This window comes from Solea senegalensis, unplaced genomic scaffold (assembly GCF_019176455.1).
Source record: "Solea senegalensis isolate Sse05_10M unplaced genomic scaffold, IFAPA_SoseM_1 scf7180000012686, whole genome shotgun sequence".
Lineage (NCBI taxonomy): Eukaryota > Metazoa > Chordata > Actinopteri > Pleuronectiformes > Soleidae > Solea > Solea senegalensis.
In genome coordinates, this window is record NW_025320671.1 from 4,679 (window position 1) to 21,820 (window position 17,142).

Below are 17,142 nucleotides of genomic sequence, written 5' to 3' on the forward strand. Positions count from 1 at the left end.
CAGACAAGGAGAGCAATAAGACCACATATAGGGTTAATATTGTTCTGGCATTTCTGTGATGGAGAACTCTATGACCTGAGAAAGGCTCCCACATTTCTCAGACCTAACCTTTCTCCACCAGACTCATAAGTGACTTGATGCATTTAATATGATGCATCTCATTGTGACTATAGATAGATAGATAGATAGATAGATAGATAGATAGATAGATAGATAGATTTCTGGACTGTCTGCATCACTTTTGTTTTGGTCTGACATGTTTGCTCAACTGTGATGACAAGTGGCGCTCAAGTATTTAATACTGGGCCTTACAATACAGGTGTTTTCTGTTGCGGTCTCTTGGACACACACACACCACACGTCTGCTCGATGGAACACCGGTGTCTCTCTAAACAGAGGAGTGAGCAAGAACAGACATTAACAACAGCTCCAACGTGTATCTCTGGGGAAATGTATTAGAACAAGGACGTTACTGTTCAGTTATTAATCCTTTGTATGTCCCAGGCCTGACCCGAAATGGCATGTGAGTGCATGTCATGGTTATTGCATATAACTTTATGTGTGTGTGTGTGTGTGTGTATTCACCCAGTGCAGCTGACCGATGCAAATTTTAGCAGCCAACAGGGGCAGGGATGGGTCCTCAGGTCTCATCCTAGCACACTCTTTAAATACAGACACAGCACCAACACCCTGAAAGACACACACACACACACAGAAAAACGTACACGTGAGACAAATTGTGACCACAAGCTATTATGTTATTATGCAAGTGTATCAAACGCACATCGACTGTCCTTACACAGCCTTAATAGACCCATTTAGACACAGAGACACTTAATACATGTAGGTCAATCATTAATGGACCATGTGCGCGCACACACACACACACACCCGCACACGCACACACTGGGCATGCCCCTAAATAGAAGTGGATATGACGACACTGAGGCGGCCCCTTCTCCTTCTAGGGCGCAGCCTATTTCTAGAGCTGTCCATTGATCTGCAGTGTCACTTCATCCTGAAACCCAGATTCATTTCATTGTCACACACACACACATACCGTATGCTCTCTTGCTCTCACATACCTGAGGAAGGGATTGAGGAACAGGAGAGGAGAAAGAGAGGGAGCTATTGCTTTGTCACTCTCATGGAATTCCCATCATTCCATCAGCATTTACATTTATTTAGCAGCAATCTGATTAAATATGATTTCCCCTTAGTAGATTTTTGGTAGAATTTCTATGGGGTTGCTATGATGGGAACTTATAAATAGTTATTGGTAATTGCCAAAACCAGATTTGGGAAGTTCAACCATCCACCTTTACTGGCACATTCCAAATTTAAGACTTTGGTATGAATGCAATGCGTCGCATGCCTGGACACATGGGTGAGGAAGGAGCACCACAGTGCATGGCAGATGACGGATATCTCCTTTGGGTGTGGCGTAACGTGCTGTGTGAGGGTCTGTTGCTGGTATATAAGGAGAAATGAGCTCACCTTCCCGGCTGCCATGAGTGACAGGCCCAACTGGTGCCAGAGGTGAAACTCGTTGAATGAGAACTTCATGGCTCGCTCCAGACACTGCGGAAGAAGCACACACACACACACGCTGACATGCTAATATGTGTGAGGTTATGTAATGAAGTGTGTGTAGAACGTGTAAGCAGGGTTTTCAGTGAGGGGAAGCACTGAACTGAACAAACACTGCATGTTTACATTGTCCTCACACGAAGCCGGCAGGAAAGCAATTTTTAAATCGGGGTGATAATGTTTTCACTCGTTCCCTCAATCGTTCTTCTTTACAGAGCCACTGCTTCCACTCTCCTTCACTCTCGTCACCGCACACCACCCACTCTGCTGTGTTTCAGTGCATAATGATGTGATTGATGTGTGTGGATGAGCAGAGGATGACATGTGGCGCTGCTCATTCAGATGTTGTCAGTCATGCAAAACTGAGCTCAAACAGCAGAGCGGTCTGTCTGATATTATGAATAAATAAGGAGCGCTCAGGAGAAAGCCAAAACGTGTGAGAATTAGTGACATTTAAGGGTCTGCACTAGGGCGGGGTTTTTGATACAGTTTCAATATCGATATCTGGACTGTGATATGAATTTTATTTATCAGTTTAATTACGGTATAGTTATAGGTTGTTTTCTTGCACTTAAACATGGAGCAACTTTCTGCTTTCATATGTATTCCGTGCACATAATATCTTCCTGACATAACTTCATTCATCAAAGAAGCGACAGCCTCTCAACACACAACACAGACACGTATTGATCCCTCTCTCCCTTTGGGGAATGAGCCCCATCTCTGGTTGTAACTTGCACGCCTATTGATATGATACAGGTAATACAGAAGTTTGATACCCAGTCGATACTACAAAGGCATTGAAGTTTCCACACCTAGCGAACTCCTCCGCTCACCCCTACCTCACTATGTTTGCCAGGAAACTAAGGCAGCCTCTGTGTACCAGAAAGAAACACGGCTTGTTCTTTTGAGGCAGCCAAAGATAGCGAGGCCCTTACCTAAAGTAAAAGGCAACTGGAGCTTGAATTAGCATTTGGCTGATCTATGAATCAGTCAGATACGTGGACACACCAAATCGTGAGATGAAAAGGGTTGTAAAAGTGAATATAAAAGGAATTTGGAGCAAGATAAAGACAGAAAAATGGAGGAGGAAACAGACAATGCTGAAAAATGAGAAGAGACAAGAGGTAAAATGAGAGGAAAAAGAAAACCCATAATCCCCTCGCTCAAGGTGACAAGGACTTTAATTAAAATGTTTGTCAAAGGCAAATCTCTCATTAACAAATCTCATCAACCTCTCTGTCGCTCCCCTCCCCTCAGACCTTCATCACAATGTGTGTGTCTTGAAGTTTGTGTGTGTCCATGCACACCTCAGACAGCATGGCATACTGCCCCCTCCTGGCCAGGCCTATGGTGAGCAGATCATAGACAGAGGTGGCATCCTGCAGACTGGCCTGACGAGCCTCGGCCTGGTCAGGCAGACGACTGATCACCGCGTCCCCGCTGGCCTGGATGAAGAGAGAGAATGACTGAGTGAAGAGGACGGGGAGGCAGGAGGACGGGGACGAAGACTAAGGAAGGCAAAGGTGTTCTGCGGTTTCAATTGCCGAAATTCAATAAACCATTTGAAACAGTAGACAGCAAGAATGCAGCAGATTATTGTGTGTGTGTGTAGCTCACCATTGACTCTGTGATGAGCAGCAGCAACACAGCTTCCTCCACCACGTCCTGAGGACAGAAGCAACTGCCAGGACACAGGAAAGAGGAAATAAGAACAGGAAGTTCAACACCTACACACACACACACACACACAGCTTGTCTTGAGGTAGATTGCCAGGAGTGTCTAGTTTCTGTCTCACCTGTGGAGCTGTAACACTACACGGACCACCATGAGAGTATCACGATACAATACTATCTCAGATGTCTCTCTCACTCTCACTCACTCACACACACACACACACACTCGTCTCCATCCTCCTTTTACATGCCCCTCTTCCCTCTCAGGTCATCTCCACGTCCTAATCAAGGACACATTTACCAGACAGAGGTGGTAATTAATGACAAAAAACTGAAGTAAAAGACTTCCTTAGGACAAGTTCTCTCCTTCTAATCTTAGACATGGATTTAGATCTTCACTTATGATAGTGTGGGCAGGATTAGTCATGTGGCAGTGACTAAGTATGGCTCACAGGGCCTGAAAAACAAGCACAGGATCCCCGCAGAGTGAGAAATGCAGAGACAAGGCAACAAAATGATACAGATAACCAGTCTGGTCTTGTTCAGACTGTACAATGGATATTGATGCCCTCTGGTGCCATGAACCTGTCCTACAGATGGATGTTTGCCCTCACTGAAATCATGGCTTCCAGCGGGAACACAAGAAAAAACATTATTCTAGCGACTTCACAAAAAGGTGGCCTAACTAAATCCCAAGTTTACAAATGTTCAACCCTTTTTCTCTCTATTAAACTAACTTCTACTGCTGCCTCCAAAGGTAAGTTCAACATCCTGATTTACCTGAGTGACACACACTTAGAAAATGAGGGAACAAAATACTGTCTAATGAAGAGATAAAGTGTTCTTAAGATACTGTATCTCTAAATGGGTGCAGGTTTATTTAGGCAAGCTCTTTTTTAAGTGGTTGACATCTGTTTTCTTAAGTCTCTACTTAAACTTAAGTAAGTGTTGATGGAGCTTTTTGTTCACAGCTGATCTTCAAGTTGCAACTGATTAGAACATGTCAGGAAGTGAATGTGGGGAACTGCCTCATTGCATCCAAAAAAAAAGTTGGTTCTCAGCTGGAACCACGCAGACATTAAATCAGAAGAGTCAAACAGAAACAGGGAAAACACAAACCCCTCCATGCTGTATCGCTGTGGTGGTTTCACAGTGGGGTAGATGACGTCTTTGGAGGCAGCGGCTCCCTCTCTGTGGAGCCAGGCTGAGGGTGGGGGGCCGAGTGGGGGCCAGTAGCTGTCTTCACTCACTGAGCTCAGCAGCACCTCTGCTAACTTCCTTGCTGCAGCCTAGGATGAAACCATAATGCAATCATTCATTTAAATTCTGGCTCGACTGGCATGTTAATGAGCTCATAGTATACATATTAAATCACTTTTTATTATTTTTTTTTACCAAGTACCACCTGAGGAAATTGACCTCTCGAAGTGACACCATTATCACCAACGTTAAGATACAGTGGTGTAAATAAGCCTTCAGCACGATTTTTTTTAAAAATGCCCTGATGCTCATTTTTCCATCAGTGAGTGTTCAATGAGCGCTTAATAGCTAAGCTACTATTTGTATGAGACAGAGAGAGACAACTCACCTTCCTAAAGCTCTGAGACCCTCGTGACTCCACCACCCTGAGCACCCTACGGAGCTGGTGAGCACCCTGCGCAAGATGACTAACACACACACACACACAGTGGGAGTATATCAATACCATATTCAAGGTTTGGTGGATATAAGAGCAGATAGCACGGTTCCTACTGTGTACAACAGGGATGGACCAGGACTTTCTTACATACTAAGGGCCACATAAACAGTAAATCAGTGACTCTCGCGAGTTTAAAAATCATCACAGCCCCTTTTTACAACACAAACTACAGGATGGGACGTTTTCAGCAAAACAAAGAACATTATGGACTGTTTTGCACTAATATTGCATTAATATTTATTGAGGGTGGTAAAAACCTAATAATACATTTTAATAAATAATACAACACATCAAAAACGGTAAAAATGACCCCCCTTGTTAGCTCTAGACATCAAGGCCTGTTGAACTGCTTCTCAGATTTTCTAAATTCAAGAGCAACACTGACTCCTTGTGTTCAAATTTAAAAATGCATCTCTCTCCTGCACTGGTGCCATGTACAGTGAACCCCAAACTTTTATGGTGAGCCACTTTTGGAAGATGACAAAGCATCTTGTTATTCATATTTAGAATATTACTGTATTGTTATACAGTAGATACACTGTGTGCTTGGGTTACTGAAAACAAGTTTAATACGACTAAAAAAAGAATATCTGACTGTGTTTATGGATGTCGAAGATGGCATTTAATGATCACAATGTGTCTGTCACATTGAAGAATATGGTGAGGATTTTGTTACTGTTATCTGTTTTTAAGTCTCACCCCCTGTGCAGCAGACAAAGGTAAGCACTCTGTAACGCAGCCTGAAGAAAGTAGCCCAGGTCTATGTCCACAAGTGGAGGAAACAGACTGGCTTTGGCAGTCTTGGCATGGGGCGTCGTTACTGTCTGCAAAAAAACATGCAAAACAAGGTTTATAGTCAGCGCTTTCTTTCACTCCATTTAGGATTACACGACTCACATCTTTCTACGTGTTTTTTTTTTTTAAAAAGTCACCTTATCGAGCTCCTGCAGGAAAGACAGAGCAGCATCGCAGGCCCGGAGGTAACACGACAGACTCTCCTCCTCCCTTTCTAAGAGACGAATCCGCGACACAGCAGAAACTGTCTGGTGGTCCAGAGACAGACCTGAAACACACAGATGACGTCAACACCACCTGCTAACACCAGAAAACGTGTACTATTTAATACCATTAAATGATTCTACTTGTTTACGACTTTTATAGATAGATGGATAGATAGATAGATGGATAGTTTTTATTTCAAACACGTGCAACCTTTACAATGACAACACAAAAATGTACATCTTGTCACATGTTTGAAAAGGAGTAGGCAGAAGTATAAACTTATACATACCCACTGTACCTTTACTCACCAAATATTGATTACTATTTATTTTATACAATTTTCTTAATGTCCTGGATTAAACTTCTTCATCCTTATATTTAAATATTTAATATCTGTTCCATAATTTAAACCCACGAGATTGAAACACACATACTTTTTAAAGTTGCCCTGGCAATTTTCTCAACCGATGTTCTGTCAAAGCATAAACAAAAAAAACAACCAAAAAACATACTGAACCATCGTTTACATTTATAGCAAAACCTCGCGTGGTGTTTGAAACACCATGTATTGCTCTGTGATGCCATTTTATAATGTTAACAGAAGACGCACTGTGTTTACTCAGTGAAAATGTTATTTTGAAAGTCATGTGGTGTGTATGACACTCACTGACGCTTCAACACAAATGAAGTGAAGACAAAGGTAAATAAAGGTACTTGAAAAAGACACATAACAGTCACCGAGCTTCATGGAACTGCACCAATACATCATCACTAAGCTGCTGGGCCAAATTAACTTACTCTTGTCATTACCATATTAAACTGATACACTGACTGCACAGTGTAATGGTGATGGAAAAAACAACAGCGTTTATACTGGTCCCTTTAAGCTTTGCTTTTTCTCTCTTATTTTATGTCAGTTTTGCAGAAAAATGGTGATTTGATTCACAACACAAAGGAAGTGCATTATATTCTGTTTACAAAACAATGACCCCCCACTACAACTATGGTGTTTTTCATGCAGGAGTGCTTATTATGACACAACACAACATAACACTGACACTTGATAAAGAAGCACCTGCATAAGACTAAGAATGGTTGCGGATAAGAATGACATCGTGAAGGTAGACTGACATGGTCAAGATCATTGTTATTGCGGTGTGTGTGCAGCAATGTCCCCAACATCTCTTTATTTATCATAAGTGTGACATTATTCTACATTAATTTAATAGCATACAGAGGAAACAGTGAATGCTGCTCTCATGTCTGTACCCATTGGTACAAATAAACAGATGGAGGAGGAACTTTTCTAGACTGGTGTCTGTGATGGACAGCAGCCTCGGGCCAGATGCCAGTTCTAATTGAATAAGCAGAAAGCTGCAGAGAGACAAGACATCATAGACCAAATATTGCCACAACAATATGCAATACACACAATATGCAAAAAAAACAAAACATGGGAATGAGCAGTGTAACCCCCACAGGACCTGCTCCATTTCCTCATGAGAGTCGTCAAACAATCCACAGTAAATATTATCAAGTGGGTTTGAAAACAATCAAAGGGGAATCCAAAGCTGACAGTTATGATCATAAAATCATCCTCAGTTTAATGAGCATGAGCTCATGTCCGATTATCAGGAAATGGGGAGTGTAATGACATGATGATAATGATGTGCATAACAAGATTCTCCAGAGCTCCAAGGAAAACAGGCTATGCAATGTGCTTTGACTTTTGACTTTCACCACTCTCCATTAAGACAGAAATACTCAAGATGCTATCTGACAAGAAAACGTAACCCCAAAATAATCTGATTCAGCTTGTGTTTGTGTGACTGAATCACAGGTTGTACTGTGCGACTCACAATCAGCATCTGTACAAAGATCTGTTTTACACACACAAGTTGCTGTAAATCTGTTTACTGGACTTTATGTTGTTACTCCACACTGAATGTGTCCAGTGGGAACCCCACCAATAGGAAAAATGGCTAAAGAGAAAACACAATGGCTTTTTTTTGGTCGTTCACAACGATGGGCTCATTTTCACATGTCATCCACGAGCTGAGGTTACATTTGAGTACAGTGGGAGGTTAATGACACAACTCTCTGTCTCATAAAGCTGATGGTTTCCAGCTGCATTACATTTGTTTCCACAGAATTTCATCTGTCAACCCCCACCATGTCCAAACTCCAAACAAGGTCATACCGATTTTAGGATTGTAATGACTCCTCACAGATGGGATTAGGAATGGAGTAATGAATGGAGTCGTGAAAGGAGTCATTCAGTCTTGCTTGTAGTGTTTTTCAGGGAAACATGCCAATCGTCAGTGATACCTCTGCTTATAAAGAAAAGGCCCAGGGTGACAGGTAAGAGATCTGCTGTAATGTATGTTAATTATACGCATGGGTCACAGTTTTCTGTGAAGAACCGCACATTTCCCGTTGTTTATAAATCCCAAGCTTTGCGTAGATAGAGGCGTATGCCTTCTTTTGTGCATACGCAAACTTTCAGGCCCATTTTAACCATTCACTGTATTACCATTTGACAGAACATCAACAACAGCAAAAGATACCAAGATATAATAAAAATGAAAGGACTGTAAATTAGCTCATTTACGTAGTGTGTACATCGCCAAAATGGATGCCAAAATTCCAAATGGCCGACTTCCTTTTGAGCTGATGCCATGGTTACCATCTTCCCACCAAGTTTCCCACCAAGGAATTCGGTGGACTTCAATTTTGGCTCTGTTTTCACCTTAGGGGGCATTATAGAGCCCTTGGGCAACGCACAAGTCCGGGCACTATGCCAATATCACATTTTCACCAAGTTTCAAGAGTTGTTATGCACGCTAATTCCCTCAAAAATGACCACAAAGCCACAGATTTATTAATAATCTGAAGGAGCACAAATTCATGCTCGGGCCCTAACAAAACAAGGGACTCTCTAGGCCTCAGTTACCTTTAATGACAAACGCCTCAGCCAGCAGTCGCAGGTGATATGTGGGCTGGTCATCCAGTGTCAGCTCCTCCAGGCCCACCCTGGCACACATTCCCTGAGCGTCCCAGTAGCGGCCTTGCACATAATGCACTTTGGCCATCAACAGCAGAGCCTCATTCAAGTACCGCGGCTGGAAGACAAAACAGGATAAATGGTTAGCAGCAGCTGGGGAACACAAAGGTGTACGTTCTGTGTCATAACACACTATCATGTCATATTACAGTAATGGTGCGAGCTCAATGGAGGCAGAGAGGTCTGACACACATAGAAAGATGAAAACAAGAAGATGGGAGACAAGATTGTAGACAGGTATGCATGACAAGCAGGTACAGGCAAACACGTAGCAAAAAGTAAGAAGCTGACATGAAAGAAGGTGATAGGTAGGCTAAGAAAAGTGGAAAAAACAAGCAGGCCATTGAACACTGATCAGGGACAAAGAGAAACAGATCACAGGGCTGAGGATAAGTGGAACTAAGTGTGTAGAAGAGTGAAGCGGGCAGGTGAATGAAGATTGAGAGGAAAGTCTAGTGGAGCCAGTGAGCGACAGGAGAAAAGAAGCAGGGCCTGGGAGGAGTGTGAAGACACTGGAGATGAGGTGAGTTTGTTAAGTAAAACTGGACTATATAAAAAATGGATGCACTCCAAATATTCAAGACTTCAAACTCGCACAATTTGACTTATGCTACATGCTCCTGTTGGACAGTACCAGCAGTCAATCACACCGATGTCCACTCATACGTGCCGTCCTTTATCATCTCTAAATAGAGCCTAATTAACAAAATTAACATCATGTGCTTATGAAGAAGACCTGAAACTATTACGGTCTTTGAGTAACACAGAGTAGACTGACTGTGAGGCGGCCTCGGCTCAGGATGGTGTTGAGGTGACCTTTGGCCCTGCTCAGCCTGGGCTGGGTTTCTTCCCTCAAAGGTGTGGCGCGCCGCAATAGGTCCATGTTGTCTTGCAGGCACTCCTCCAGCAGCGCCTCGGCCGTCAGCAGGGTCCCGTAATCATCTGGGGGTGAGATTTGAAAAGTCGAAAGCGAGCAAATGCTATTGGCACAGGTCTGAGTTCAGGGTCACGGGGTCATTTGTTTCTGGAGCCAAAGCAAACCTCGCTCAGTCCATCAAAAGCAACATTTCCCACCGACTCTGGGAGAACAGTTGAACTACGCTATGGTCAGTTAAAAGGCTACATTTTCCATGTCTCACATAGTTTCCTGAAATAGCTTGAACATTGTAATCACATGATAAGCACATGCACCTTCACTGGATCATAGAATAGAATAGAATAGAATAGAAAATACTTTATTAATCCCTTGCGGGAAATTCTTTCGTCACAGCGCTCCAGTGTACAAAGGTAACGAATGTTGTAACAGCAATTTTTTTGGAAATTACAAAATTACAAACTATAGGAAGAAGTAGGAGTAAACATAAGATTAGAATTACAAAATTAAAGAATACTATTAAAATAAGAATAAATTTACAGAGTTAAAAATACTATTAAAATAAGAATAAATTTACAGAGTTACAACATTTCCAGAATATACTTCACAACTTGTACTTCCCCCTCCCCCCATATTAACAATATATACAGAGGAAGTATAAGCCTATTTATCATATAGAGGAATTGTACAGCTTAATGGCCACAGGCAGGAATGATTTCCTGTGGCGTTCTGTGGTGCAGCGTGGTAGAATAAGTCTCTTGCTGAATGTGCTTCTGTGGCTGGTCAGCACATCATGTAGAGGATGGAGGGAGTTGTCCAGTATGGACCTAATCCTGGACAACATCCTTCTCTCTGACACTGCTGTCAGGGAGTCAATCTCCTCTCCAACAACATGGCTGGCTTTGCGGATGAGTTTGTTAAGTCTGTTGGCGTCCCGCACCTTCAGTCTGCTGCCCCAGCACGCCACAGCGTAGAGAATGGCACTGGCCACCACAGACTCGTAAAACATCCGCAGCATTTTCCGGCAGATGTTGAAGGACCTCAGCCGCCTCAGAAAATAGAGACGGCTTTGACCCTTCCTGTAGAGTGCGTCTGTGTTTTTAGTCCAGTCCAGTTTATTGTCCAAGTACACCCCTAAGTACTTGTAATCCTCAACTATGTCCACGTTAACCCCACGGATGGAGATAGGGGTCACTGGAGCCCTGGTCCTCCTCAGGTCCACCACCAGTTCTTTAGTTTTTGTCACGTTGAGCTGCAGATGGTTCTGCTCACACCACGTGACAAAGTTGTCCACCACACCCCTGTACTCAGTCTCCTCACCCTTACTGATAAGTCCAACTACTGCAGAGTCGTCAGAAAACTTCTGAAGATGGCAGGTCTCTGTGCAGCAGCTGAAGTTCGTGGTGTACAGGGTGAAGATCATGTTATCAAAGTTTACTCTAATGATAAACTAACCCGTCCTACTGCGACAGTGTCTTACTCTCAGTGTCAAACTTTCTTTTAGGCGTTTCATTTTGTGTAAACATTTTGTGAAATGAAGGACATTTTGGTCGGTCTTCATGTTCTGTCACACCTTAGTTGGGCTGTTTATTGGTTAAGGGTTTGAGTGTGTGTGTGTGTTCTTATGATTTGTTGCCTCTTTAGGTCCTTTCCTAGTATAAAAAGGACCAGTTGCCTTTCTGGAGACCACCAACTCTGGTGTGTGTGTGATGTGAGCTGTGTTTACACTCTGATATACTTGACATATTTGCCAGTAGGTTTTATCAGCACAGCCTTATCCCCCCACCAGAGCTTTTGAATGAATTCAAACAAGTTGAAGGTCAGACTTTGGTTGGACAGTTGAAGTTAAAGCAATAGTATTTCACCTTTGTTGAAGCAGCAAACACAACGATTTTCGGTTGAATGTGTGAGCAGTGCGTCTGTGTCCTAGAATCCCTTGCTTTTCTTTAAGATGTGCGTCGTTCACAGCACAATAAACACTGAGAAGTATATGTGACCACCGCTTCCAGCTATCTACATATGAATGAATATGTCACAAACATGACTCTTTCAAAGTAAGAGCACTCCAAAAGGACCAGCGAATGCACAGCCTCATACTGTAGCGTCCTGGCATTTAGTTGAGTATTGAACAGTTGACCCTTGACCCTCGGTACTCTTGAATTTGCTGGTTCTGGTTCGGGCAGTGTGAATCACTCACTATTACTGTTGCTCTGGTGGCTATTGAAAAAGACAAGGAGATAATTACATGCAAACATGGCGGTAAACACTTTGCTAATGTTTAATAATCCTGTGTACTTTGATGAGAAACACAGATTGTGAGCAGAATGTTATGTTTTGTTTTTATTTGTTTTGGAAGAAAACTAAATACCCACGCCAAAACAAATACTCCAATCAGCCACTTTGATTTTTAATTGTTGAAAACAATTAAACATGACCCATCGTTCCTTAGACGGTAGCTAGGAATGATTTCAGAGTCATTTGCATGAGCTACCTTCCACTTCTCTCTGTTTACTCTGCAAGCCTGATTTACACCAATGTATTACTAATATTACCACAAACCAGCTATGCTATCCAAAGCCAAATAAGAAACAAGTGACCTTAAAACACAGTCACATTCACCTGTTGAACTGCTTGTTAATGCAAATACTATCTAATCATCCAGTCACATGGCAGCAACTCAGTGCATCTAAAGAAGAAAGGTGATTGGTTGTTGGTGCCAGATATGCAGGGTCTGAATATTTCATAAACTGCTGATCTACTGGGAATTTTTTATGAAAAACCATCACTGAGATTTACAAAGAATGGTCAGGAAAATAAAGAGAAAATATCCAATAAACTGCAGTTCTCTGGGCAAAGAGGTCAGCGGAGGATGGCAGACTGGTTTCAGATTATAGAAATGCAACACAGCTGTGACTCAAAAAGGAGTCATTACAACAAACAACAATTCCCGCAGCCAAGTCAAGGAGAAATTCTGCATTTTTAGCTCTGATCGACTGCTGCCTTGTTTGGTAGGTTTATTGTTGACTACATACAACCACAATAATAATACTAATAATATATTATTGAAGCTTCAGTTCTAGAGGCTTATGAACACAACAAAAAGGACAAAGGCTCCTCATACCCTTGCATTTGAGTCACTGGCACCGTGCTTCTGAGATCATGACTGGGCGATTAGATCCACATCATCTTCCTTCCTAGCACTCAATATTGCCTTAATACTGCACGTTACAGTCTGCTTATGCCGAGTTATCCTGAGGTGTACCTCCCTCCTTTATCACTCTCCTGAACGAGCCTGCCAGATGAGCAGGCACCATGTTGATTTAACACATGGGTGCATGTGCAGGCAGGGAGAAAGTGCCGCTCTGCACTATCAGTCAATTAAGGGCCCCCGATCGCCGCAGACGTGCAGTCACATCGCCTGGAAATATATTTACTTTACTAAGGTGAGAGGTGGCGGCAGACACATCAGTGACTTTTATGAAGCACAGGATGATGAGTGTGTTTGCGTTTCTTTGAGCATGAGCGCTGCATGGAATGACTTTGAGGGTAAAAAAAGCAGCCAGTGGATTGTTCACTGGAAAGTCTTGTTTCACATGGGAAACAGCAGGGGGTTCGGCCTATAGGGCTATACATACAATAGGCCTACATGTACTGTATATAGCATTGATCATGCACACAGTCTTTTATTGTGTACTGTAAACATCCAGCCACTGACATTTCACTCTTGGAGACATCTGGCAACCTCTCTGTGACCCTGCTCTAACACAATTATACACATGTAACAAACTCTTAATTATTGTTGTTGTTGGTTGTTGTTTTTGGGACTATCCCGCTTATTTTATCAGCAACATTTTAAAGTTCACAGACTACTGCGAGCCAATTCACAATATAAATATGGACAAGGGCAAATATGTACATATTTCTCGCTGTTTTACTCTCATTTCTGTCTCACAGAAACAATAGTTTTATGGAAACTCTTTTTAAATCTGTTGATAAATGTATTTGCATTGTTTCAGTGCTCGACCTTTATCAGGCAAAAATGTGTCACCGAAACCTTTGAAACGAATGAATCAATGCAAGTTAGACAGTTTGTTTCCTGTTTCTAACAGTGAAAAGGAAGGAAAGGATCAAAACAAAACAAAAATACTGTAAACGGGAGCTCTAACATGTACAGGTCTTTTCCTTCCTTTTAATTTCTGTGAAGATTCTTGATTTATTCATCTCATATTTATCTAAATGTTTTTACCCAATGTGCATGTCCTTTTTCTGTTCCTGCCATTTCTGTAAAACCTAATATTACTCTCAATGTGAAGGTAAAAACTAGGGCTGAACAATGAATCAACATGTTATCAAAATTGAAATTCCAAAATTGCAGGAGGTGTAATATTTGTTAAAGCCAAAATGTGTGTGAAAATATCATTTTTGCTGAATTATTGTCTTGAGCCAGAAACATCATATTCTACAGATTGTAGAATAATGATGTCAAATTGACCATAAAAAATCTGGCTAATTTATTTGGCCAAACAAAAAAAAAGTTGAGAATAGTTGAGGAAACCTGTATGAACAGTAACCCAGTCTATGTAGCTGTGAGTCCAAAGTCCAGCTTGCACTGTACTGTCCCTCTTGTCCACCCTTGATAGGAATAAACATAGTCTAGATAAGTACACATATCAATTGTAAACAGGTAGAGTGTGAGAGACACCGTAAATCCTCATTTCTCATAATGCAGTGAATGAAAAGGCATTTCTGTAGCCATTGATTTTTATGTTCACTTCCTGAAGTGAAATAACTTCACTCCAACAACTTTTGACAGAATCCTTCAAACAACCTGCACGTTCTCAAACATGACTTCTTTCCTTTAGTGAGTGGTGACTTCTGCAGTTTGAACCTCAAACACCTGAACGTTAGAAACCCCCCGACCTCAACTTCACTCCTGCGGGTGTGTGGACGAACCACTTGCTCACCGTCTTCGTGGAACCTCGCAGCCTGCATCTGCTCGATGATCATCGGCATCTTGTCCCACTGGCACTCGGCCCGGCAGCGCTCCAGCTCCGTTTCCAGCCGGATCTGGGTGAAGGAGACCCGGGATGCCATCGCCGCTCTGTCCCGGTGGTGACTGAACTCCCCGGACACGATGGGAGTAACTGCAAACTGAGGAGGGAAATAAACGTGCGTTTGAGTGCGGGAGGATGGAGGGAGGGAGGGAGGAGGGAGGGAAGGAGCGTTACAGGAGGTCAGGGCGAACAGAAAGGTAGGACTGTCAATAATTATGACTATTTTAATAATCGATTTTTCTCCAATTAATGATTTAGTGGTGTCAACTCGACGAATATTGTGTAATCAGTATTTCCTAATCCGAATGTTTTGTTGTTTTTGTTTTGTTATTCTCTTAAGTGAGCAGTGAAAAGCACTATTATTATTATTATTATTATTATTATTGATATTATGTTATTGTTATTATTTTACTTTTACTGTGAGAATAGGTGTTAAAGTATTGTTCACTGTTACCCTTTATATTAGGGGTTGCCAGGTCTGTGTTTTTTCACAGTATTGTATATATACTTTTTGACTTTTCTTTGAGTATTTTGCCTCTTTAGCAGACACGAGACAGGATATAAACAACTCATACTGAAGATTGTAAAAAGTTCAAGAAGTTATTTTTGCTGTAAAGCATCAGAATCAATCAGCCCTCAACAAGATAAACAGGTATGCACAATTCTGCTAATCGTCCCATAGGCCCTGTCCAGATTTGTACATTAACAAGAACATGTGCCACAACACAGAAATAAACTGATAACATTGGAATTCAAATATGTTGTCCCTATTATTAATAAACAATCATGATATCATGGGGTTCTGTCTCGGTTCTCCAGTTTCCTCTCCCAAAAACATGCAGATTAGACTCTGGACACTCTAAATTGACTGTAGGTGTGAGTGTGAGTGTGAGAGTGAAAGGTTTTTCGTCTCTCTGTGTTTGGATGGACTGGTGACCTGTCCAAGGTGTGACCCCCATCTTTAGCTGTTTTCCACTGGGATTAGCACCAGCCTCATCCCTCATGTGAGTATAGATGGGTGGATTTTTATAGTTCAGTCTGAGGCACACACTGTGATACCTCCAAGGCCCACCAGAAGGTCACGTCCCACACTTTGGAAAGCACTAGAGTACTTAATGCTGTACTTTATTCACAACCACATCTTGCTTTCTTTTTCCTACTTGGATTATTCAAATAGTAACGTAATATAATGTTTCTAAGCAGGACAGAGAAAACCAAAAACTAACATTTTAGTTTACTTTGTATGTCAGTGAATTGTCACACAATCAAAGAACTACTAACACATGGTGTTAAAATACAAGGTAGGACCTTGGTTAAATAGCTGTAAGGGGTAAACTGCTTTTACTGCTATTTGTGTTGTCTTTGTAGACATACCATATTTGTTAATGATAACAATGTTTGGTCTTGGACTGACTTAATTACCACCAGACTGTTTTTTTTTGTTTTGTATTTGTATTTGTCCACATTGTCTTACAGCAGCCACTAGAGGTTTCTCTGTGTAATAATATGATTTATAGCTGTCTAAAAGAAGACTCTCATCCCTATTCCATTCCACTAACTCTTTAACTGGATTAGGTGGGCCTTAAGTATTAGCAGCCAAAGACTGCTGGAGGTGTGCAACCAAGCTGTTATGCACGATATTCCATATATGGTGCTGCTGTCTAGTATTCGTTTAGTAGATGTGCTCAGTGGATTGAAAAAACAACATTTGTAACTGCCTGGCTTGCTCTGATCTGTGTTCAGCAGAATTGGCAGGTCAAACTTGTGGCTCAGTGACAAAACATGACATTTGTCATTCGGCACTGTATGAAGCCCTAGGTTGTACAAAGACAATTCAAATGAACGCTCTTTAATGTACAGGAAGTGATGGGGAAAGGGAGAATTAACAAAACAACACCACTAAACTATTTCTATGAACCATAGGCCAAAATACACACTCACTACTTTGAGATTTGTTTGGATTTTACTGCAAGTCTATAACAACTACTGCGTGACACCAAATATAACCTCGAGCCTCCGTAACAGAGATTTAGGAGCGTCATTTTCTCTCTGGAAACTTGACATTTGACACACGTCGATATTTCCGTCTGTCCACCACCAGCATACAGTATGAGTGTAATGTTGCTGTTGCTGCTGCTGATCGCACGCCCCCTGCTGACGTAACATGGAATGCTTTTTCTCT

At 41.9% G+C, this 17,142-nt stretch overlaps 1 protein-coding gene across 1 annotated transcript; it reads right to left on the minus strand.

The window, feature by feature from the left end:
- Positions 1-312: 312 nt before the first annotated feature.
- Positions 313-17,063, minus strand: LOC122759939 (tetratricopeptide repeat protein 7A-like; the record flags this gene model as incomplete). Its single annotated transcript, XM_044014948.1, has 13 exons — positions 16,968-17,063; positions 14,871-15,057; positions 9,811-9,974; positions 8,922-9,090; positions 5,899-6,029; positions 5,666-5,790; positions 4,856-4,934; positions 4,387-4,556; positions 3,211-3,274; positions 2,901-3,038; positions 1,498-1,581; positions 586-690; positions 313-388 (listed from the first exon to the last, which is right to left on the minus strand). Coding segments are annotated over exons 1-13 (1,549 nt in total), but the record flags the coding sequence as incomplete, so codon positions are not given.
- Positions 17,064-17,142: the final 79 nt, after the last annotated feature.